The following is a 23,829-nucleotide window of genomic DNA, read 5'->3' as shown; positions in this document are numbered from 1 at the left end:
CTGAGATTCAAAGACGGAATGGCTAAGATGGGTGGGCATCTGAGAACATTAGAGGAGGCATTCACCCCCAGGCCTGCTGAGCCCCGTGGTGGCTGTTCACTGCCCGGAACTCTGAACAAGATCTTATGTTCAGATCCTGTGTGTTTTCCATCCCAGGACAGCATGAGGCTCAGTCACTCAAGGGGCGGTGGGCCAAAGGGTGGAAATCTCTGACTTCCTCCTGCTGCGCATTGGCCAACACCTGCCTGGCTTTCTGTGCCGTGCTCGAGGATTCTCTCTGCCTCACCTTCTAGAGCTTTTGAAGATTAGGACTCCCCTCATCCTTTTAATAATCGTGCTGTGTGTCCTCACGAGTCATGCTCCCCACTCAGCCCACCGCAGACCCCATACTCCCCGTAAGTGGTGCTCAGGGTCACCAGTGAGTTCCTTGATGGCGCATATACTAAGCACCCACTCTCAAAAGCAAGACTTGTTTAACAAGAATTTAGCACACTCGAGTGGTGCTAAAATTATTCAGCTCTCTCCTTAATTACATCGTTTTGTTTTTCATGTTTTATTTATTTTTGAGTGTGTGCAAGTGGGGAAGGGGCAGAGAGAGGGGGACAGAGGATCTGAAGCAAGCCCTGCGCTGACAGCAGCAAGGGCTTGGCGTTAAGAACCGTGAGATCATGACCTGAGCCAAAGTCGGACACTCAGCCGACTGAGCCACCCATGTGCCCCCTCCCTTTGATTATTTTGAAAAAAGTTAAGGGCTGTGAGGCGCCTCCAAGTCCCAGTTAAGAGCACTTTTGGGGTATAAATATTCCATAGTGTTCGTTGCTGGTCCTTCTCTTTGTCTAAACGGATTTTACTCAGCTCTCAGGGCTCAGAGGTGAACCTTGTGGTTCCTGCTCATGAGCCGGGGTGATTTTAATCATGCTGTCCTTATATTTTCATTTACTACATGGGAACGAATCACATCTATCTTGCTGGATTACTAGTGGTGAAATGGGATGAGCCGATGGCAAAAGCCAGGTACCTACTCCAGTGTTGACCCTAGCATTTCACAGCTGGGTATCTAATTAGAGTAGGAATAAGTAAGGGCCGGTATAGCAGCCATTTACACCTTCCTGGGAACGAGGAAAAGGCCCTGTGTGAGTATGCTTTACCAGTCTAGGAATGAGAAAAACAAAACATATCAGGTTGGAGAACACTTTGAAGATCTAGATGCATGGTTTAAAATACGTCATCTGGATGTTGTGCGTGTGTGCATCCGAGTTTGGGGGAACCTTTGACATTGAGTAAAATTTGTTTATTGGCAATGGTTTGTGGGCTCTGTGGTTTATCAGGTCCTGGGGTGCATTGGTTTCTGGTCCTGGTCACTGGCTGGTTCAGTTCAAGTACAGTGAAAGCCCAGCTGGGTAGAGACTGATGAGGAGAAGCTGCAGAGGCCTGAAGGCTGATAGCAGATCTCTATGTACAGAGCAGCCGCTTTGTGAGAGCCAGTGACCACCAGCAGCTCAGCACCCTGCAGAATTTAGGGGCGGGATAACAGGCGGGGATAAATGGCCAAGTGCGCAAATACATCAAAGGAGACGAGGAATCCCCCATCACTCCTGTCAGGAACCCAGTCAGTGGTCCTTCAGCGGACGTTTGGACTCTGTCTTTCCCTCCCTCCCCTGACAAACCTTTTCGATCTCACTCTTGTAAAAGTTTGCTAGGGCGTAGCGTTCGCCTAGATTGTCTGGGTTGATGACCTGAGACTCGCATGGGCAGATGATCTGCTTTCATTGATCTGCACTTTGGAGCTAGGGGAGGGTAAGGACAACTGGATGCGAATTTTTAAAGAGGGAAGGATCTTTTGTTCAGTTCTTGGCGGGGAGCAGACAAAGGAAACGGGCTTCACCTGTAACGGGAGGGGTTCCTGTTAGACAGAAGGGAGATTTATTAGGCAGGGAGTATGAAGACACTAAAATGAGTTATGGTATCTCCTTACCTGGAGATCTTCAAAGTAAGATATACTTCCCTCTGACAGGAGCAGTCGGGGGTGGTGGTGGGGAGGTGGGATTCCTAGCTGGAGGCAGGGAAATGGACTTCAGCGACCTTTGAAGGTTGAGTCCAGCCATCTGAATCTAGGATAAACTAAGATGGGAAAATTTATGGCTTTGACATCCATCAGGTGAATAAATCTGAGCCTCTGCTGGAATTGGAGCAGAAAGAAGATTCCAGAAGTCTGCTCTGGCTTGACCACTCTATCAGTCAGGGTTCCAGCAGGACACAGCTCAGCTCGAGATCATTTGAGAGGGGTTTAATAAAGAGACTATTTATAAAGGTGTGGGTAAGAAGTAGAGACATTATAAAGGATGGTAACCCAAAGCTCTTACCTGTGCATAAAGGGGTGAGGGCAGGGGACTGTTATCAGAACACAGAAGGAGAAATTAAGGTATGGAAAGCCATGTCGAGAGGAGCTGTGACCTTCTGCTGAGGAGGAACGTCACCAGCCAGAGAGGACCCAGGGAGAGAGCCAGGGAAACAAATACCCTGACATCACTGTCCTCCCTCTCGACGATCTACTGCCAGGGCTTCTGATTGGCGCATCCCAGCTGATAACCCCAGGCCCAGAAGGCCCATCGCCACGGTCCATATAGGTCAGTCTTCTGAGCATGAAAGCTGATTGATGCAACCATGGCTTTTAGGCGCCGAGCACGATTTCAGGCACTTGAAAGAGGACAGTGAACCAGACTTACATTTGGACTAATTGAGATTTAGAAATGTTATCTACCCCTTAAACCCCTGAATGTTAAGGCACCACACAGGCAGTTATTAATATAAGTAAGGACAGTTACTGAAACTCTCTGTGCCTCAGTATCCTCATCTGCAGAATGGGAATAACAATTGTTTCTCTTTCATGGGGTTGGATTATATGCGCTTGTGCATATGGAGTGCTTAGAACAATGTGTGGTGTGAGGGGCTCACTCAGTACATGCAAAATGTTATCACTATTATCATCACTATTGATATTGGTATCTTCTAGCCAATCTCTAGAACTCTTGCTCATCCTTGAAAGCCTAGATTGCACATTTCCTCCCCATGTCTCTCTCTCCCTTGGGCATAGTTGGTCCCCAGATTATCTGGCACATGATCCCTTCCTGGCTTTTATAAGGCCATGATTTGATTTGCATGTCTCTGTTCTCTGCTAGACTCTGTACTCTTCTGGGATGATCTCAGATTCATCACCTTTGCCAGCCCCAAGTTCTGGCACATGGGAGGGACTCAATAATCTTGGTCCAGTTTGCTGTGAATGAGATTCTTTACTTCCATGGAGAAGAGTGTGGCCCAGGCCCGTGTCCAGAGGCCACCAGGGTCGTAGTGGAAATAACAGGTGAGGTAGATGAAGTGATCTTCCGGCTCCAAAGATTGCTCCATCGAGCCTGACTGGAGAGCTGCCCTGGGACTGACTTCTGCCTCCAAAGCTGCACACTCACAAAGCAAGAGAATGCTTGTTGCCCAAGGAGCCGAGAGCGGAAAGACTTTTATCTGGCTGGAAGGCTGTGCCAGCCATTACTGTTCATCTTGTTCCCTTTTAAGGTGGAAGCTGGCCTTTTTTGTTTGTCTATTTTTGTTTTGTCCACAGTAGGTGGCAAAGAAGACAGAGTGTTTTTGTTTTTTTGTTTTTTTTTCTTTTTCTTTTTTTTGACAGTGTTCTTTGTCATTCAGGTAGACTCTCCTTTGCCCCTCTGGTTTCTGCCACAGAAAAAACCCCACCTAGGGATCAAGTTGGTGAACAGCTCCCAGAGCCTTGGTTCAGTTATTTTGCCTACAGTGTCCAGAGTCAGGTCACAAGCACCATGTGGATTCTTTGGTCCATCCCAGGGCAGTGTGAGGTAGTCTTGGGATTACACCCTATGGGTCAACTCCCAAGGTCAGGAATGTGCTTCCTAGTTAATGGTAGGATGTGTTTATGCCACAGGGATGCAATTCACAAACCCGAGACTGCCAAAGTCTTCAGGATAAATAACCCATTTCTGCAAATAATTGCAAGGGAAAGAAAAGGAAGGGGACCCTATAGATTTAAGATACATACAAATCAGTTAGTGTATGGACTATAAGTATTTGGATTCTTATTTGGAAAATTATTAAAAGCTTTGTAAGACAGTTGGAAATATTGGAACACGAATTGGTTATTTGATGATTTTAAGGAAGTATTGTTAATATTTTGTGGTGTGCAATAGTATTTTGAATATGTTTTATGAAAGAGTCTTCGTCTTTTAGAGAAGTAGTCTGAAAAATTATGGACAAGATATATGATTCCTGAGATTTGCTTCAAGACAATATAGGGTGGTCAAGATATGGATGGGGTATAGAGGGAGTAGAAGTAAGAAGTGCATGGGATTTCATTAATCAATTCCATTTTGTACATACATGGTATTTTTCCATAATAAAAAAATATAAATGTGACTGTAGGAATAAATGTACTTTTCCTTTGTTTTACCAGGACTCCCTGTAATGAACTTGAAATCCAAACTGAATGTGCCAGATGGAAAGCAATGTAGCTTATGTGAGGAGCGCCTGGTAGCTCAGTTGGTTTAGCTTCCGACTTTGGCTCAGGCCATGATCTCATGGTCTGTGAGTTCAGGCCCCACGTTGGGCTCTGTGCTGATAGCTCAGAGCCTGGAGCCTGCTTCAGATTCAGTGTCTTCCTCTCTCTCTGCCCATCCCCCATTCACTGTGTGTGTGTCTCTCTCTCAAAAATAAATAAATGTTAAAAAAAGATTAAAAAAGAGTGGGCTTATATGTTTCAGAGAGGAATAAAAAGAAGCTAGTTCATTCCTCATAGATCAAGGGAAGCCTCATTTCTCCCTAAAGGCCAATAAGACCTCCGTAATTTGGCCATGTTCTTTCACCAAAGAGCCAGGACTTGAAGGGTTAAAACGATACCTAGGACCACTTCCCTTGGCCAACCTTCCCTGCATGATGAGAGTGGATTTCCCTGGCAGCGAACACTGTTAAGGGAAATAGGAACCAAGCCAGGTAGGACCCTCCAGCTGGGTGCTAGTCAACCTAGCCTGGTGCCGATACTTGGAATTGTGCTTCCCTGCGTGTTCTCATCCGTATTCATTGAGCCATTTGGGACTTTCTCTCAATTGTGACTCAGAGAGAGGTGTAATAACTTATTAATATCATACAGCCAATAAATGGTGGAAGCGCCACTGACATCTGAGTCTTCTGGATTCAAGCCCACACCTCTTTCCACTGTATAGTATCACCCTCCCAGGCACCAGGGTTCTTCTCCTTAGGGATGCACCAACCCAGGGTTGCAAATGATAATAGTTGTTAGTATCTGGATACTGAACCAGATGTCCTACATACATTAACTCCTGTAACCCTCTTAATGATCTCCTAAGGTAGGTACTATCCTTATTCCCATTTTGTAGACAGAAAAGCTGAGATCCCAAATGTCAAGATTTAAACACAACCGTGTCTGTCTACATTTTGTAACCTACTTCTTCCTACTTAGTTGAGGCAGATGTTGAATGAAAGGTTTTTCAGGGGGCGCCTGGGTAGCTCAGTCGGTTGAGCGTCCGACCTCAGCTCAGGTCATGATCTCACGGTTCGTGGGTTCAAGCCCCGCACCGGGCTCTGTGCTGACGGCTCAGAGTCTGGAGCCTGCTTCGGATTCTGTGTCTCCCTCTCTCTCTACCCCTGCCCTAGCTGCACTCTGTGTCTCTCTCTCTCTCTCAAAAATAAACAAACATTAAAAACATTTAAAAAAAAAAAAAAGAAGTTTTTGCAAACTTTCAAACTCAAATAGAAGCCTGGAAATGACAAGGAAGAGGGCTTATGCCATCAGAGCACTGAAGGAACGCCTTAGGGCCACATTTTGTAAGCACTTACTTATTGTTGTAGTTACAGCATTCAATATAGCATTTACGATGTGCCAGGCCACACTGCTCACCCCTTTATGAACGTTCACTCATCAAATACAGCAGCCTTGTGAGGGGGTACGGGGCTGATTTTATTATTCCCATCTCACCAATGAGGAGACAGAGGCACTTGCCAACACCACAGAGCTAATAAGATGTGGAGCCAATATTCAGCTCAGCCAGGCCTGTGCCTGAGCCTATGTCTTTGACCTCTACATTGCCTTCCCCACAAGCCCTGTACCTACTCATGACCGGTCAATAAGAGTTGCCGAATGACTTTAATTCCAGTTTCATAACTCTGAATAATAAAGACCAAAGTGCCTTCTATTGGCTGCAGTAGTCAATGAAAGGTAGTGACTGAGTCCATCGAACTTAAACTCTAAGCCATGCGTGTGTGAAATTGCTCTAGTCACTTGAGTCAGAAATGTGTTTTGAGGACTGACTATATCTTTTTGAGAGCTGCAATAATAAGAGAGAAAATATGAAATTTAATGGGATAAATCACGTTAAAGAGCTCAATACCCTGTAGCTATTAACATCCTTATTGCATTCTCTGATCTGTCCGCTCCACCACAGGCACCACAGACTGGGCGACCGTCCCGTCCTCTCTCTCGCTGGCCTTCTCTGCTCTGCCCTCCCCCTCCTCTCCTCAAGCTAATCTGTAGGAGTTCCCAGCCAACAAACCGATGATTCCCAGAGAGGAGGTGGGTAGGCGGATGGGCGAAACAGGTGAAGAGGATTGAGAGTGCCCTTATCATGATGAGCACTGGGTGATGTATGGAATTGTTGCGTTGCTGTACTGTACACCTGAAACTAATATAACACAGTATGGTAACCATACTAAAATAAAAATAAAATGTTCTACTTCCGGGTCCTGTTGAACTGAGGCATGGCCACATGACATGCTCTGGCCAATGCAATGAGAGGAGAAGTGGTGTTTGTCAATTCCAGACAGAATTGTGAAAAGCCAGGCCATGCCTTGCCACTCTCTTTTTCCCCTCATGCTAACACATCTAGCAATGATTGAGATGGTTGTTGCTTTTCACCCTGGGTCCTAGAGGGATGAGATTCTGCATGGAGACCCCCCCCCCAACTTTTGACGGACTCGCAAAATAAGATGTCAAGCTTCATCTTGTACCGTATTGCCTCTCCTTTCTCTCTCTTCATCCAAACGGGCCTTCTTTCCCTCCTGCAAAGGTGCCAAACTCCATCCACCACAGGCTCTTTGCACATGCTCTTCCCTCTGACCAGAACTTTCTTCTTCCCATCTACTCCTTTGCCAGTTAACTTCTATCTGTGCTACTAGGTCTCAGTGGGCTTTCACAGGAATGTATATCCTTTATAAGCCTCATCACAACTACATACTTACCTTTGCTGTTGTGTTTATTTGGATAATGCTTATTTTGCCCACTAGACCATATACTTCATAAGAATAGTTGCTCAGTTTTTATTTACTTACTAGCCCTAGCCCCTGGCATCGTCTCTGGCACATAATGTGTACTCAAATAATTTTTGTTGAATAAATAGTTGAGCTGATATATTGTAGTGACTGTAGGATGGAAGTTGGAAGCAGACTTCTTGGATTTGAATCCCTCCCTCCTATTTCATTGTTGTATGACCTTGGGTGACATATTGAATCTCTTTCTGCCTTAGTTTCCTCATCTGTAAATGGGGAGGAAAATAGTGCCTGTCTCCGACGTGTCTGTGCCAATTAAATTGATAGAGATATACGTGCTGTTTGTGTACTTACTGTGTCTGGTCTCCAAGCTCACCTCCCTCTACTCTGTTCTGGGGGGCTGGTAGTTTCCTTAGTACCTTTTCCAGACTCTCTTCCCAGACGGCGAGGCTTAGATCAAGCCGCTGAGAGACAATGGCGGGAGCCTTAGAATACGAGGGAGGGGAGAGGGGATTTCTTTCCGGTGTCAGCTCCCGTCCACAGGTGACAGCAGTGGAGGATGGACTCGCCAACAGCCTCCGGCTCCTTGCAGCTCCCCCAGCACCGACCACCCCTCCCCTGCCCTCCTCAGAAGTGCTAATACTGTTGGCTGCCTCCCCCTGAGCAATCCTAGCCCCAGCCACCCCACGTCCTCTCCGGGGCCTGTGACCATGCATGTAGTGTGGCTCCCCTTCAGGGCGACCCCTCTCAGTGAAGATCCAAGTATCAGCCTCGTGGAGGTCTTCCTTGGAATGTCTAGGTCCCGCTAGCCCAAACTTTCCCTATTGTGTCCCCGGCTCCAGGGCTGGTGGCTGTAATCCTAGTTATTTATCTGGAGGCTCCCGCAGAGCCCCCTCCTGGAAAACCTATTGGACCCTATTCCTGACTCCTGACTCGGGATCACTGATGCAATATCTAAAGCACTTAGAAGAGTGTCAGGCACAGAGTGGGCACCGGGGAATGGTAAGCCCTGCATCTGTCCAAGCAGGTGAAAAAACCAACAGTGCCCATCAGAGCTGCCCATGGGCTGAGGGCGCGATGTGCTCGGCATCTATCCAGGAAACGCAGACTCCACGGCGCAGAAGAGACCTGTCCACGCTCTTCCCCGTTACTCACTCAAGCACCCAGGTGGGATCTAAAGCAAACGAGGACACAGCTTCCATAGCATTAGCAATTTTTTTATTTTTCCTCTTTTGTTGCATAGGAAATGCAGTACTTTCTTCCAGTAATTGTATTGTAATGTGAGAAGGTGGTAGCACTAATGGTTGAATACAAGAGTTAAACTAATCCACACCAGCTCAAAAAACCTGTGGAGATTTAGTTGAATAAGAATGGACGCCCACAGTGATTCTCAACCAATTACAAATTTTTCACAGAACACAGTAAAACTAAAAGAGTAGCTATGAGAGTCAATACAAGTATACTAGAGGCACAGGGGGCCCGGCTCATAAAAACAAATGTCAAACCAAGTTATTAACACGGGGGGGTGTTCAGTTTCACAACAGATCTCTTTTCATCTCTGGAAGTGTTCGGTCCCCTATCCCCCAACAATTTAAAATGAAAAAAAAAAAAAAAACACCCAAAAACCGAGGTATCTAGAGTGGACAGATTTCCAAGGGTGATGGGGAAGGTCCCCAGAGAACTTTGTTCTGCATTAAGAGGTCAAGGGTGTAGGGAAGGAGAATCACGTGTTTGCCTTTGAAAGTCTTTCCTAAGGCCCTCCTAGAACCTGACAAAGCTCCAGCTCTAGGCTGAGTTAGTATCTCAGTGGTCACACTACCAAATGCCTTCACAGTGCAGACAGGCTGGTCTGAGACCAGGGAGAAAAAAAAATGGAGCTGACTGCTCTCTCAAACCTCCATCCCAACGTGGCCTGCGGCCTTGTGACCTTCGGTTGAGATGTTAAAACAAAACAAANAACTGGCTGATTTATAGACTAGTACTAAAAAAAAAAAAAAAATTGAAAATAAGAATAACACAAATAGGATCCAAGGGGGAAAAGCTTCTGTCATTTTGAGAAGTCGAGCAGAAGAACAGCAGGAAGAATGGCCCTGTTGGCTGGACAGCCACTTGCCCTTAAAAGCACTGTGCGGATACAGAAGTTCACACGCATGACGTGGTGAGTGCTTCCTCTCCCCCACAGGTGCTCTGGTTGGATCAGAGGTGGCATTCCTACCATACAGGCCCGTGGTCCGGACACATTTGGGAAATTGTGTTTTTTGAATTAAATCGCATAAGGAGCCCACATGTGGAACTCAACGATGTCTGGCACACAGGCGAGGTCCTGTCCCCGCACGCCGGGGCCTCCCCGTTCTGCAGGGGGTCCCCTATCTTCCTGAGCATTTCCGGTATCTACGCCCCATCGCCCCATTTCCCCATCTCATCTGGTTATGTGACCCTTTGGGGCATAAAAGGCAGATGGGTGCTGGTTTAGGGGGGGAAAAGTGAGATGAAACTTATTTAATTTGGGAAGCCAGTAGTTTCAAATTTAGACCAAATAAAAATATATTTTAAAAAGTCCCGTGTTAATAGCAAACTTCTTTTTCTTATGAATCGGGCCCAAAGTTTGTACAGAGTTTTATTTCTGAAGAAAATATTGCAACTGTGCATGAAACTAAATAGCCATGTGATTTCTTAAAGATTTTTTTCAACTTTTTTTTCTTTTCATATGAGGAAGTCTGGTGTGAAGACGGATCAAGCATGGGTACCTGGCTGAACATTGTCCGTTAAGAAAATGCTCCAGGGTCGGCATAGCTTCAGTCGAGGGCCAAGGGAAATGTCCCTCACTTGGAAATGTTCTCAGAGTGTCTTCGTTAGCACAGTTCTTGGAACAAATGGTCGTTTTGAGACAAAAGTCTTGCCAGGGATTGATTTCTGAAATCAACCACCCATGCTTGTCCCCTAGGAAAGAGAAAACAAAAAACAAAAACGAGAACAAAAAACACAAGTAATACTGAATTTAAGTAAATGTATACCTCCAAAATACTGAAAACAGCCGAAATCAAGAAAGACAGAATTTGCGTTCTCAGTGAAATACCTTTAAACCTAGCTGACAAGAACCAAGTCAGAAAAAAAAAAAAAGACTAACATAACTTTGAGTAATATTCATACAGTTCACTAAGCATTATGGAATAGCATGCATTAATATTGTACGGTTATTTTACATCACCTATACCAGAAGGTCCTGACTGACAGCAAAGGCTACCGGTGTAGAAAAATCTTACTTCAGAAGAGCAATATAATACAGATTTCACAGGCACTACATTTTAATATATCAGGTATTATGCTGGTTTTCTTATAATTCTTTCTGTCCTAAAGCTGGCATTATAACAATGACCAAAAAGGCAAGGATTGAAGTAAACGGAAAGTAGATACCAAAGTTGATATAGTTTTTTTTTTCTTCAGATAGATTAGTGCATAGTTCTCATGCAGATAAACACTGCTATGCATTTACACTGTTGGAAAGCAGAGTGAATTGAGCCCAAGTTGTCACATTGGTGTAAATCATTTTGTCAGCCTGTTATAGCACCATGTAATGGATTTGCATTAAACATTAAATTGATTTCAGAATTGGTGACACAGTATTCACTACAGTTAAGTGCTATGGAACAGCTTCAATGTTACCTGCTATCTATCAAAGCAATTTTCATCCCACTGCTTTTTTATTGGAAAAAAATAAAAGGGAAACATACGCGACACTAATTAGGCAAATGCACAGCCTTGGACGTGGAGAAGGCAAAGCGGGTTTACTGTCAGACAGTAAATACATGCATTGACTTCAGGACGAAACTGGCCTCGGAAGCCGATTTAAACGAAAGCGCTGCCGGTGGGCAGTGCAGCTTTTGGAGACTGTTCTGGGACAGATCTCGGGGGCTGGGAGGGGGGCGCCACTGAAGCTCTCCTTACACTATCATGCCAGTGGTGTTTTGAATTTGTTCTATGGAGGCCTGCTACCGGGGAAAAAAACAAACACTGACAGAAAGATAGAAGGAAAGAGAGAAATATGGGGAGACAGAGAGAGACAGAAAGAGAGAGAGACCACCACCACTATGGACAAAAAGATGTTTCCAGAGACATGATGCAAAGTACATTAAATGACATTCTTAGAAATCCCACCCCACCCCCCCCGAAAAAAAAATCACAAGGGCAAAAATATTTTTCTTAACCCAGATTTTCTAAGTACTTGATGATGCTGTAACTGCAGAATTCAAAGTGTATGTTGGGGACAAGTGTTTGAAAAGTAAAGGACAAGCTTTTTGAGTGATGGGTTTTGCATATTGCTGTGGGTTGAATGAACACTGTGACTCTGGAAAGTTGGGGTTCCCTTACACTTGCACTGCCAGAGAATGAAGAATGCAAGCTTGGGGAGGTGTACTTTCTTGTTGTCGTTGGCTTGCAGGGGTGAGGGGACCCTCACACCTGACTGCAGCGGGTGGCGGGGGTGGGGAGGAGCTGACATTAATAGCGGCCATGCCAGGATGTGAAGAAACAGAGAAGTTTGCCTGAACCTCAAAGGAAAGTGAAAGGCTCCGGGATGGATAGAGTGGCATTAGGGAGAGGGCCTCTGCCCACGAATGATCAGAAAAGGAGCATTTTAGTGGCAGGGGATGGGCCAGAAAGAAAAAAAGCATATGGAAAAATGATCAGATTTAGTGTTCGTGCCTCTGACTTCAGTTCCCAAAGAAAAAATGTGGAGAGTGATTTGAGGGACTTCTCTTTGCCAATACTGTTAATGCCATTTGATGGGAGAGAAAAAATTCAAATGTGTCTCAGAATCAAGGGCGGGGCCTTTCCGTTGGGCCAGCCCTCAGCCCGTCAGTCTACACACCCCAGGTAGCAAAGTCTTCCTCAAACATCTTCTCTTGGCTTTCATCTAAAAGGTAAACACTCAGATTGTTGGTGTTTCTTTTTTTCCTGCTTGATCACAACTGAACTACAGTTTCCTGCTGCTTTCTGGACAATGAAACATGAACAAAAATGTAACTTAGTGTATTTAATACTTAACCCCTGTTCGTTATCACCCTAGACTGCCTCCTTAATGTTTTAAAGCCTTTAAAACATTTTTTTTTCCTGCAAATCTGTTCAGAGTTCCCTAATTTTAGCTTCATCAAACTTAATACAACAAAATACCTTCAAAAATACAGCATACCTGTAACGTCCATTTACAATGGTTTTTCAGTAGACCTATACTTCTCAAGCATAGGAATATGCTATACCATTGAGAGAAAAAAAAAATAACTGTATTTAAATACTTACAAAAAAAAAAAGGAAACAGGAAAGTTTTAAACTTAAATCCAGTTCCCAAGGGGGGCCGGGGGGGGGGGGCGGGAAAGAAAGAAAAGCAATTCTATGAACGCTGCCTTTATAATGGACAATCAGAAATTTCACTAGGCTAATTTGACAGAAATGTTTCCTCATTTAAACAACATTACAAAAGTCCTGCGTTATAAAATAGGGTAGAATAAATCAGTGTAATCAATAAAACTATACAACAATACAAATTACATATCTTCTGAGTGGGCAGTTTATTCTCTCTCTTTGCAGTCATGACTACAACATGCTCACTAGAAACAACTAAAACTGCCCAAACTATTGCTTAGTTTGTTTTGTTTTAAAAAAAGGGTGCAATTTTATTGTATATACAACCAATTTACTGGTAATACCTTGGCTTATAGCAAAGGTTCTGACAAAATGTTTGTCTAGGCTTTTTTTCCCTTCACTGTGAAGCACTGAAAGCTGCTATTTTTTTTTTCTTTTTTTTCTTTTTTCTTTTTTTTTAGTGCACATATGTCATAAGAAAGTAATGCCCAGCTAAGTGCTATCGGGGAAGGCGAGTATGCTGGCTGGCTATAGGAAGTGACACCGTATACTGACAATCACACCATACAACAGCGCCAAACGACTATTCAACCACTTATCAGACACATATGAAAATCCAAAATGTTTTATTTTATTTTTTTTTCCTTAAATAGAGATAACCAGTAAACAATTTTCAGAACTTGGAAGTTTAAAAACGTGCATATAAAAATGGGCATTATATCCTTTTTATTGAATGTGGATTGACTGCGGTCTGCTAAGAAAAATGGGCTGTGGGAGCTGAAGAAAAAGGAAGTTGTCTTTTTTTTTTTTTTTTTTTTAAGGCTTGCTTGTGAAAGGAACAGTTGTAAAAACAAAATTGCTTGAAGCAGGGTCAGCTTAGTGCTTCACAGTTTGACTGCTTCTCTAAGAGGAGCCCTTCCTGCGCACGTGCATTCAAAAATCACAAAAAAAGTACAAAGACAAACACCTAAAACACACTGCGTCAAGTGCAGCACCGACTTTGGTCAAATAAAAAAAATAAAAGAAAAATTAATAATCGCTAAGCTTTTCTACACGATATAAGCAGGTATTGCATATTTTCATATATCTGGGGGGAAAATAAAGGAAGACTCCAAATAAATCGTAAAATGCAGCAACATCCAAAATACTGATATTCTAAGCCATCTACAGATCTCAGAATAGCACTGCCACTGACCACAGAGGACAATAAAGACTACTCCTATCTGCGGAACAACTAACTTTCTATTTAGTTCTAGATGTTGAAACTGACGATGGCTGACATAAAAGTCACATTTACAAAAAGTGTCTCCAAATGCTTGACTAGGGAAAAACCCCTTTCAATAGAGGAGCATATGTGCAACAATTCCACAAATAATCGCTATCCAGGGCAAGGCACATTGATATGGAATTTTTGTTTTCGTGCAAATTAAGGAAAAAAAACAAAACAAAACGACATTGTTTCGGGGGGGAAAGATGAGGAGCAAAGTGTCTTCCCAAGAATTTCAGTTACTTGATTGTATAGGACAGTAGTAGAACCCTTCTGAAGGGCTGAAAAACATAGTTTAAAGGCAAGTGCCTAGAGTAGGGATTACAATATTGTGTCTTAATGCACTCTACTTTATCCTACATTAACTATATAAAAATTAGTTACTAACACTAGAACATGCAGAGACTTTCTCTGATTAGCAGGGCTTGCCAACCAGAACGTATATATATGTATAGTATAGGAAACCTTCTTGAAGTTGCATGGGAAGCAAAGGGGTGCTTCGCTGTCTGGTAGAAAAATCACTTGCACTTTTTTTTGTTTTTTGTTTTTTTTGTTTTTTTGTGTGTTGTTTTTTTTTTTTTTACATAAGATACAGGACATTTGGGGGTGCAAACTTTTTTTTTTCCCTAACAGGTACCCTTGATCTGAATGGGCACCAGCGTTTGTGTCAGTATTGGTTTCATTATTATTATTATTAATTATTATTATTATTATTTTCCCATAGCCCAGTTCAGGGGCGCAAAGGTCTTTAAAATTTCTGGACAATCTCTGGTACAATGAAGTGTCTGATAACTGATAAATCCTATGTTGCTGGATACATGTAAAAATTTTCAGAATTGGCATAATCCATTATAGTGACTTCTAGCTTATAAAATTAACAGATACCATGATTTCATTTTAGTTATGTGCTTTGATAACAGAAAATAATTAATTAGCATTTAATGTAGTTAACATATCGTGGTAAAAGCACCATTAGATTTGTTTTTTGTTTTTTTTTAAATTTTCCTTCAGTTTTTAAAGGGATACAAGTTTAACAATAAAAAACATAAAAAGCAAAAATAGCTCCCCTTTTTCTTGCAAGGCTGTTTTTTTACCCCAATAATTTAGAGTCCTGGGGTGGAAGGACTTGAAAAACAAAAATAGAATTTTCAACAATCTCTATCTTACAAAGATATTTAGCTATCCAATGAAATTGCACTTTACTCATTTCAAAATTCGATTGTTTTGATTGATTCCTGTCAGTTTCTGTCAAAACAGACCATCTTCCCCATTTCCATGTGAATTTGTGTGTCATTGTTGAAATTGTTGAAAAAATGTTTTTTTTTTTTAAATGTAAGTGCAGCATTTCACAACTTTTAAAAAACTGAATAGTAGTAGTAGTAGTTTGTCATTTCGGAATTGTTCTGCAACGTGAGTGGATTCACTGTCCTTGTGGGCCATGTTATATATTTAACTGCTGACTGCTGAACCAAAACCAAACTAAAAGAAAAAATAAAAAAGGAACATAACTGCATTTTCTTTTTCCAATATGTTACAGAAAAACATTGCCCTTTGACTGTCCCGTAAGTTATATATTGCAGATCTCAGCTACTACAAAAGATTTAGTTCTCCATGTGCCTCCCGATGGCTCAAGGAGGCTCACACCTGTGTGGGTAAATTCATGAAATACTGTGAAACAGCCAGGCTCCGTAAGGAAAGTGTGTTACAGCGGGAAGTCAGTGAGCAAGAGTAGACCTCCGCTAGCCACATCACCTAATGCTCACGCTACCACGGAAACACTCCACATGTTACAAAGCCCAACCATTTCCAGCACCATATGAGAAAATTACAACAGTCCCTAAAGTATTTAAAAAAAAAATCCCAAAAGGTTATGGCCTTTGCTGTTTGACCATAATGCTCGCTGTTTCCATGTACAAGTTGATTTGATTCTCCCCTTCCACTGACAGTGAAGTTGTAACCGCGCTGGGTTGAGGATGCGTCCATGTTACAGAGTTGAGAAGGGGTCAGGTGGTCTGTCTGGTGGATGGTGGGACGCTGCGACTTTTATCCCAGGTACCAGGACTGGAAGACAAAAGGAAAAGAGCAATTAGGGGTACAACTTGGAAAGTAACATATTTTAGAAGTTGCCCTTCCAACCATGAAATTGGGATCTATGTCAGGAATGAAGGGGAGGGAGGGGGGCGGATTTTCTGGGGAAGTAGAGGAATGACAAACAGCAATAAATACTGAGTCACTGAAGCTGCTCTTATTCCTCTGATGTTAAAACTCAGTGACTTCATTGGGGTTTGCCAACATTCTGAATGTGTCTTAAAAATAAGGTATTTGTGTCCATTCGACACACATATATATATGGCACTCTACAGGAGGGCACAGAGCTCAATCACCTTGTCACTGAGTCCTCAGTGCCTAGCACAGTGCCTGGAGTAGAAGGTTCTCAACAAAGAAGTGTTGAATGAATGGACGATGGGTGACGGTAGAGGTTTCACGGGCTGATCAATGTCTACTTTGATTCTTTTCACATCTGCCATATATATATATATATACTCTTTTTATTTATTTACTTAAGTTCTTATTTTAATCATCTGGTACTCATTATGACAAGTGTACTCCTTAGTCCCCATCACCTATGTCTCCCATTCCTGCCCACCTCCCCTCTGGTAACCATCAGTTTATATTCTCTATAGTTCAGATTCTGTTTTTGGGTTTGTCTCTCTCTCTCTTTTTTCCCCTCTTTTGCTTGTTTTGTTTCTTAAATTCCACACAAAAGTGAAGTCATATAGTACTTGTCTTTCTCTCACTTGTTTCACTTAGCATTATACTTTCTAGCTCTATGCACGTTATTGCAAATGGCAAGATTTCATTCTTTTTTATGGCTGAATAGTATTTCAGTGTGTGTATACACACACACACACACATTCTTCATCCATTCATAAAGCAATGGACCCTTGGGCTGCTCCCATATTTTGGCTATTGTAAATAATGCCGCTATAAACATAGGGGTGCATATATCCCTTTGATTTATTGTTTTTCTATGTTTTTGGGTAAATACCCAGCAGTGCGATTGCTGGAACCCAGGGCAGCTCTATCACATCTCCTTTTCAATGAGATGTAGGCACTAAAGACGGTATTGTGACATTCTTTTAACAGGCACAGATGATCAATAGTGACATAAAAATAAATGGAGGTGAAGTAGAAAAAGTGGTGTACCAAGAGTCCTACATATTTGGGCAAGTCACAGCAGCTCTTTTATACCTCGTCTCCTTATATGTGCATGGGGTAGATTTTAGGACGGAAAATGCTTTTGGCTCAGTTTTTCTAAAAAGATATTTTCAGAAATGACATATAATAATCAGGTGGTATCAACACTATACCCTATTAGGTGCCATGATGTTCAAAGGACAAAAATGAGGTCACTGCATAGTCTGTGTTCATGCTTTTGCTCATTCAGCATTTATTCAGAGTCTTCCATATGCCTGCTGGGCCCAGTTACCAGTTACCTTTTCCTTTCCAAAAATCCTTAGGTGATGAGCTTTGGACAAGAGTCTGGTGATACATCCCTATATATGCTGGCATCTCTTTCTCTGTTGTCTACACAAAGTGACCAGTTATAGTCTAATATCAGAGTCAGTTTCTCAAGTGAACTAGAGAAGTACAAGGCTTCTGCCAACCTTTCTTTGGTGATACCCTGCCAAGTTCACCACGTTCGTCATCATTCACAGCAAAATCATCAGCTTCTGATGAATGCCTCTGAAGATCACTGAGTTGGTACTCTCAGGAACGGGTACATTCGAGTTGATTTGGTCCAATGAAGATTCATCAATGCCCAGGAGATTCAGTTAGGTAAATTAAGGACTCTGATTCCAGGGATGAATGGCAAAGTGATAGCTATGTGGAAGCGGGTATGAGATTTCCTGGTCACACGAGCTACCTTTGATTTCCAGGGGACTTGAAAACCCTAACCCTAAACTGTAAAACGACTCATCCTGGGTACTCTTCTTGACCACATGCTTTGAGGAAACACAAGAAAGCCTTTTGTGTCCCAAAAGGAAATCATCCTGGCAAATACACATGGCCTAAATCTAACTGGACAAAAGGAAGAAGAGGGGGGAAGAAAAGAGACGGGAGGCAAGCCCCCAAACCGTAGTTTTAGTAGGCCTCTCCTAGTAGCTGACGGACCCATGCTGCAGCCGCATTCTCTCTTTCACAAAACAGTCCCAAAGTTTGGGTGCGGCAGATTATGCTTACAGATTTTCTGTTCTCACACTTTCTAAGTCAGTTGTGAAATCCCAGCCTTCTTCAATCTGACGCTGCATAGTAGCTCTGGAAGCAAACATCGGGGACCCAGGGAGTCGGCAGGGGGAGCAGTTTTCCATACCACCGTTTCTGGACACAACCTCAGCGCGCTACAAAAATCTGCAATGCCTCTGCACTTCTCTTAAAAAGCAAAGCAAAAAAAAAAAAAAAAGTTTCTTCACACATCTTACTATTCAGTATGTGCCTTGCCGACAAGGTTACCCCAGAGCAGCTCTGTAATCCTTCACTGAAATAGGCTTTATTGATTGCTCTGGTCTATTGTTCTCTTTTCAAGTCCCCCAAGTTCAAGTTCATCCTGGTGTTACATCATGTCTGGTTGCTAAGAGCAACCAGACAGACCCAGACGTGACTATCATTAGCAAGAAACCCTCCGCTCTCCTCCCACCAACCTTCCAGTGGCTCTGACGTAGCAGGCCCACTGCAAACACATTGAAGTATTTATTCTGCCTAATTTATGACCTACACAGCAAGCAAGGCCCCCACTCCAAAAACCAACACTGTTGTATATTTAATTAATCTGTCTTTCTCTGGCACTTGGGAAAGTTAGACAAAGGACTAATTATTGTGTTTCACTCTCCATACTTTTCTTTGGGGGGTGGTGGTGAATATTTGCATGGGAAAGAAAACTACAAGGCCTAGCATGCCCCCCCCCCACTTTTTCTTTTTGCCCTATTGACATTTCATGAAATACTTTAGCTGCTTAAGGGAATTAGAAAAAAAAATGTGATGTGAATGTTACTCCTTCTGAGTTGGTATTCAGTAACACAAATCAACTCATGACATGTTTAAATTTAAATGCTAACCACACACTCTCAGAGTTACTTTAAAGGTTAGTTTTTAATCAATAGAAGTTGCTGACTCCGGGTTTTTGAGCTGCGCACTGCAGCTCTCGGGCTTTTGTCTAACGTTAGAGCTTTCAAACTTTTTTTTTTCCTTGAGATGATTTTAGCAATGATTTTCAGACACAGAAGGCTATTGTGTTCTGACCAGCAACATGTCAATAGAGAAGCGAGTTGCCCTGTGGTGTGGTGTCAATATGACTCCTGAAGACACAGGTTGGGGGTCTTTAATAACCCGTGAAAAAAACTTAATTAACCCTTTCAGGCCCAAACCAAAACCTATTCTTAAACTTTTTCACTCCTGTAATTTGACCATTAGTACTTATTTCAACATCACACTAATCTTCATGACAATGAACCCAGCTACTTGACCAAGGCTTTCCCCCAATGGGAAGTCAATCCGTTAGGGGAACTACACAGGGAATTTGTATTTTGTTCTTTTTTTTGGTTTTTGAAGTTTTTTTGGGGGTGTGCGTGTGGAATGAGGCCTCTGATTAAATCATTCATTTGCAGAGATGTCAGATAGAGTTATAGTCATAATCAAAAAACGTATCCATTTCATGGAATTATTTTCTCATGATCTAACTGTAGCTGAAGACACTCCTAATTCCTTTATGATAAATGTGATAGCTGCACATGTAAAAGTCTCTCGATTTCTAGAAACTTCCATGAACTACTCCTAATATCAAATGGATAAGGCAGTGTGTAGAAAAGCCCGTTTTTCTCTTGTGCTATTTTGTTAGAAAATCTAGTATGCAAGCAGTGCCAATTTCAAAATATCACTTGAAGAATGACTCCGAGCATTTTCTTCTTGGGTCATACAAGCAAAATATAAGAAACAGTCTGAGGTTGTTGAATTGTTGGGGCTGGGTAGCAAAACTCACCAGGAAAATGGTGCCACCCTAAACAAAGTTCATTGATGGAGGGTCCAAAAACGGTCTTCAGACATGTACTGATGCAAGCTTACATTTTATATGGTTTCTGCCTTCATACTTTATAAGCCCTTAATCTAACCTACTGTATCCAGATGGACTACAAAGGAATTTCTGTCCCTTATCTGCAGCAAGTTCCAATATTCAATACAATATAGGACGATGTTATCTTGATACATTTACATTAAGGAAGTAAACACAGAGCTTTGATCTATTTTGTCCTCAGGGACTTGCAGCTCTAGTTGTTTTGGAGGTCCGTAAATCCACAACTCCCACAGAGGCGCTAGTTAAGTAAAATTACCCTGTTACACTCACAGTTTCTACAGTTTGGGATGTGCTGGGGGGTGGGGGGGAGGTAGTAGGGGGAGAGGTAATTGTCCTCTCTCAGTGTTCAAGGTGAAACATCAAAAGAAACCTGCAGTCCAGGACCGGAGCTCAGCTTTCCTTTTCTCCAGTCAAATGAAGAAGTAATCTCATCAGGTTGGAAAGTGCTGACTAAGGATTTAATAAAGTGCCTGCAGATGTGGCGTCTCTAAGGTATTCAACTCATGTAATGCAAAACAGTTCCACGCTGAATGTGCTTATAAAATTTCATTTAACCATTGCAGCGCGAAATTTTTTTTTTCCCCCAGCGTTCTCTAAGGAGTTTTATCACACTTCCCGCCCCTTAATTTACAGCTCCATGAAAGTTGGAATCCATTCTGCTGGGATTCTGGAATACTCACAGTAGTCAGGTTTTATGAACCATAAACAATATCTATCCGGCTGCATCCTAAACAGGAAGGCTGAATGGCAGTAGGCACCTCTGGCAGTGCCAGGCTCTTTCCTTCCTTATGCCCACTGGGAGCAATTAGGAAACCCTTTTCCAAAATTTGGTCATGAGGTGGCCCAAGACATGGTTGAAGATGACTCAACTCCTTAGTTAACAACAAACATTCTAACGTGAATAACAACTTTTTTAAAAGGCCTTTTATATACTCTTCTCACTAAGAGGGCCGGATGTATATCTTAACAACAAAAGGAAATACAAGTCTCTTTGAGATAGCTATATTTTTCTTTAACAAAAAAAAAAAAAAAAAAAAAGAGAGAGAGAGAGAGAGAGGGTGCCGGGGGTGTGGATGGGGAGGGTGGAACAGACTGTGACGCAGCAGAATCTGTTTTTCAAATTAAAAAGTTAAACAAAAGGCCTCAAGGGCAAAGTTGAACACAGCGGAAGGAGGCTGTTAATGTGGAATCCAGAACTGGGTGTGACGCTTCACTTTCTTCTCCACACAAGGTGGGTTATTTAAGGACATTCACACACATAAAAAGGAAACGTGCGGGTACAGGGGGGCCTCTGTCCCCATTCCCCAGCGGGCCCACCTCTTCATCAGCCCCAAAGAGGACACTACCAACCGGGACCACAGGAGTTGTGGTCGCCATTTTGACTCTTCTCTTGAGGACGTGCTGTATCTCTGCTGGGCCACAGTCATCCAGTCAGTCATTTTTGGCTTCCCGCTCTTGTTTGGAGGAGCGAAAAGCCTGCTGTTTAGCTCAAATGAGTTGCCCTTGGCAAACTGGCCAAAACCCTGGTAGCTCCCCTGCCCCCTTGAAGACAGCAGAAATGGACAACCTTCTGAGACTCTCACATTAATAGTCACCGTTTTGGAGTGTTTCTTCCCTGATGCCACAGGCACTGGCCACCTAATGTGTGCTCTGGGCTATGTACGCTAGGCTCTGGGGACAGAACGTGTGCAATAAGGAGACTCCTTAAGGAGTCGTTGTGCTGAAAGAAGGCATTGAACTGAAGCCTTCTATACCTTTCAAGATACCAGGTACCTTGCTGTTCTCACAGTAGGATCTTTATCAACTTAATGTTGACTGACGAGGCTGAGCATCCAATGTCCAAGGGACCGAGGATCGAGCCCGACTTTTTCCCTTACCTAGCGATGGGATTTGAGGTAAGCTGGTCTCTGTCCTCGGGCCCCCAGGGGGCTGCTGTGAGGACCATTCTGCATCAGAGGAGAAGAGGGCAGGTTTTCACACTGGTTTCTTCTGCAAAAGGTGGCATGCTGTACACAGGTGTCAGTTGTTGGTATTGCCAGCCACGGACTCTGATCTCTGCTGTCATTTTTGTCTGATTTTGTTAATTAAAGAAAACCTGTTTTCAATAACGCTAAACCAAGACTTGTTTATTGTACAGGAAACTATTAAAACATTAATGGGCCATGATTGGCCCCCCTTACCTTTGTGGCCTTATCTTTTCACTGCTTGTACTCAACACTTGTGCTGTGTTAAACTTCTTCCAGATCCCCCAAAGCCAAATGCTTTCTCCCTGCTGGGCCTTGGCACGGGCTGGCCCCCTCTCCTTGGCTTTGCTAACGCTCGCCAGCTCTTGTGTTCTCAGATTAGCATCCCTTCATCCAAGGGGTCTTTCTCTAGGCCTTGCGTCCCAGGATTTACCTCTGTCACAGTCACTGAGCTGTAATTACCTGTTTTCTCCCCAAGAAAACAGATATGGTCTTGAGTGCGACATCCCCAGTATCTTGCCCAGTGGCTGGCACACAGTAGGCACTTATTACATACTGTGAAGGAAGGAAGGAAGGAAGGAAGGAAGGAAGGAAGGAAGGAAGGAAGGAAGGGGCTATCTCTAAGGTTCTGGAAGCCTGGTATCAGTTACCCCAAAAGAGCATTTAGATGGATGACTTCTAGCGTGGCTGTGCTGTATCTGTGCTCACGCCACATGGCCGTGCCTCCCCAAATGACAGGCGCTCTCCCCCAGAGAGAGGCACAGGTCTCCACAAGCCTCCCTAGGCAGTTCTAACTGAAGAGCTGCTGCAGTGGGGCCAACTGTGGCCAACTGCGTCAGTAGCATGTGCAATAGTTTTGTAACATGGACGACTGCCTACTTACTACAAGCACAGAGGAGTTGTCCAAACCACCACTCCCTGGAGAGTGACCGTGCTGCTCCCGGCCAAGACCTCTGTTTGGTTCAAACCTCAAGACGGGAAAACACTAATCTTTTTACCCAATAAGCCATCCAGCACCTCCAAACCTTGAGAGTATGTACATGATCCAATTATTCCGACTGTTGTTCCAAAGTCTAAATTGTTTGCTGTATTCCAACTTGCCCTAGTGTCTGCCTCACCATCAGGTAATATTTATTTATTTACTTATTTTTGGTCTCCCTTTGCGTCCTCACCCAAGGAATCTTTTACCTCCTGAAGCCTAAGACTTCTGAATTGACAGCGACACTCTGGCCCACTCGCATTTGCTCTGAGGACTTCCTGGAGGGCTGTCCGCGTTGTGGTAGAGCAGGGGCCTTGGAGGCCGAGTTAGCAGACCTTCATCATTTAACTAGCACACACCGTGATGTACTAGTTAAATCATCTTAGGCGAGTTCGTTGGCACTCCGAATCTTGGTTTTAGGCTCCATGAAATGGAGATAACAACTTTATCAGTTTTTATGGGGATTAGATGAGCTAATGCCTGGACAGAGGCAAGCACAGAACACCAGAACGCCAGGGTAACTGGATTCTCTGCTGTAACATGTGGACGGGCCCTAGGGTCCACGTGAGACCCGAGGAGAACCGGTTCCCTTGGAAAGTCAGGGCTCGACAAGGCGTCTTTCTCTTATTTAATGATATAATTTCTTAGTTAAAAGTAGCAGCTGCATCAGTTCCATTTCCTCAGTTGCAAGAGAAAGTTCTTGAGAAAATAAAAATCTGTCTTTAATTGCGGTATTAAAATCAGAGCAGCGAAACCAACCACACAAAAGGAATTGGCTCAAGTTTATGAAAGGCATTTGGGCCCTTGCCTTGCAAGGCTCAACAGCACGCCT

At 43.2% G+C, this 23,829-nt stretch overlaps 1 protein-coding gene across 5 annotated transcripts in view; it reads right to left on the bottom strand.

Annotated features, from left to right (window-relative positions):
* Positions 1-8,495: 8,495 nt before the first annotated feature.
* Positions 8,496-23,829, bottom strand: part of NFIA (nuclear factor I A) — a 366,351-nt gene continuing 351,017 nt past the window's right edge. For all 5 annotated transcript variants that reach the window (XM_077768077.1, XM_077768079.1, XM_077768078.1 and 2 more), the window contains one exon: positions 8,496-15,985. In XM_077768077.1, the coding sequence (XP_077624203.1) occupies positions 15,968-15,985 (18 nt within the window). In that variant the 3' untranslated portion in view covers positions 8,496-15,967. The remainder of the gene's footprint in view (positions 15,986-23,829) is intronic.

The sequence above is a fragment of the Crocuta crocuta genome, unplaced genomic scaffold, assembly GCF_008692635.1.
Source record: "Crocuta crocuta isolate KB4526 unplaced genomic scaffold, BGI_CrCroc_1.0 scaffold85, whole genome shotgun sequence".
NCBI classification, from domain to species: domain Eukaryota; kingdom Metazoa; phylum Chordata; class Mammalia; order Carnivora; family Hyaenidae; genus Crocuta; species Crocuta crocuta.
Note: the sequence above shows the minus strand (reverse complement) of the source record. Positions and strands in the feature narration are given on the sequence as shown.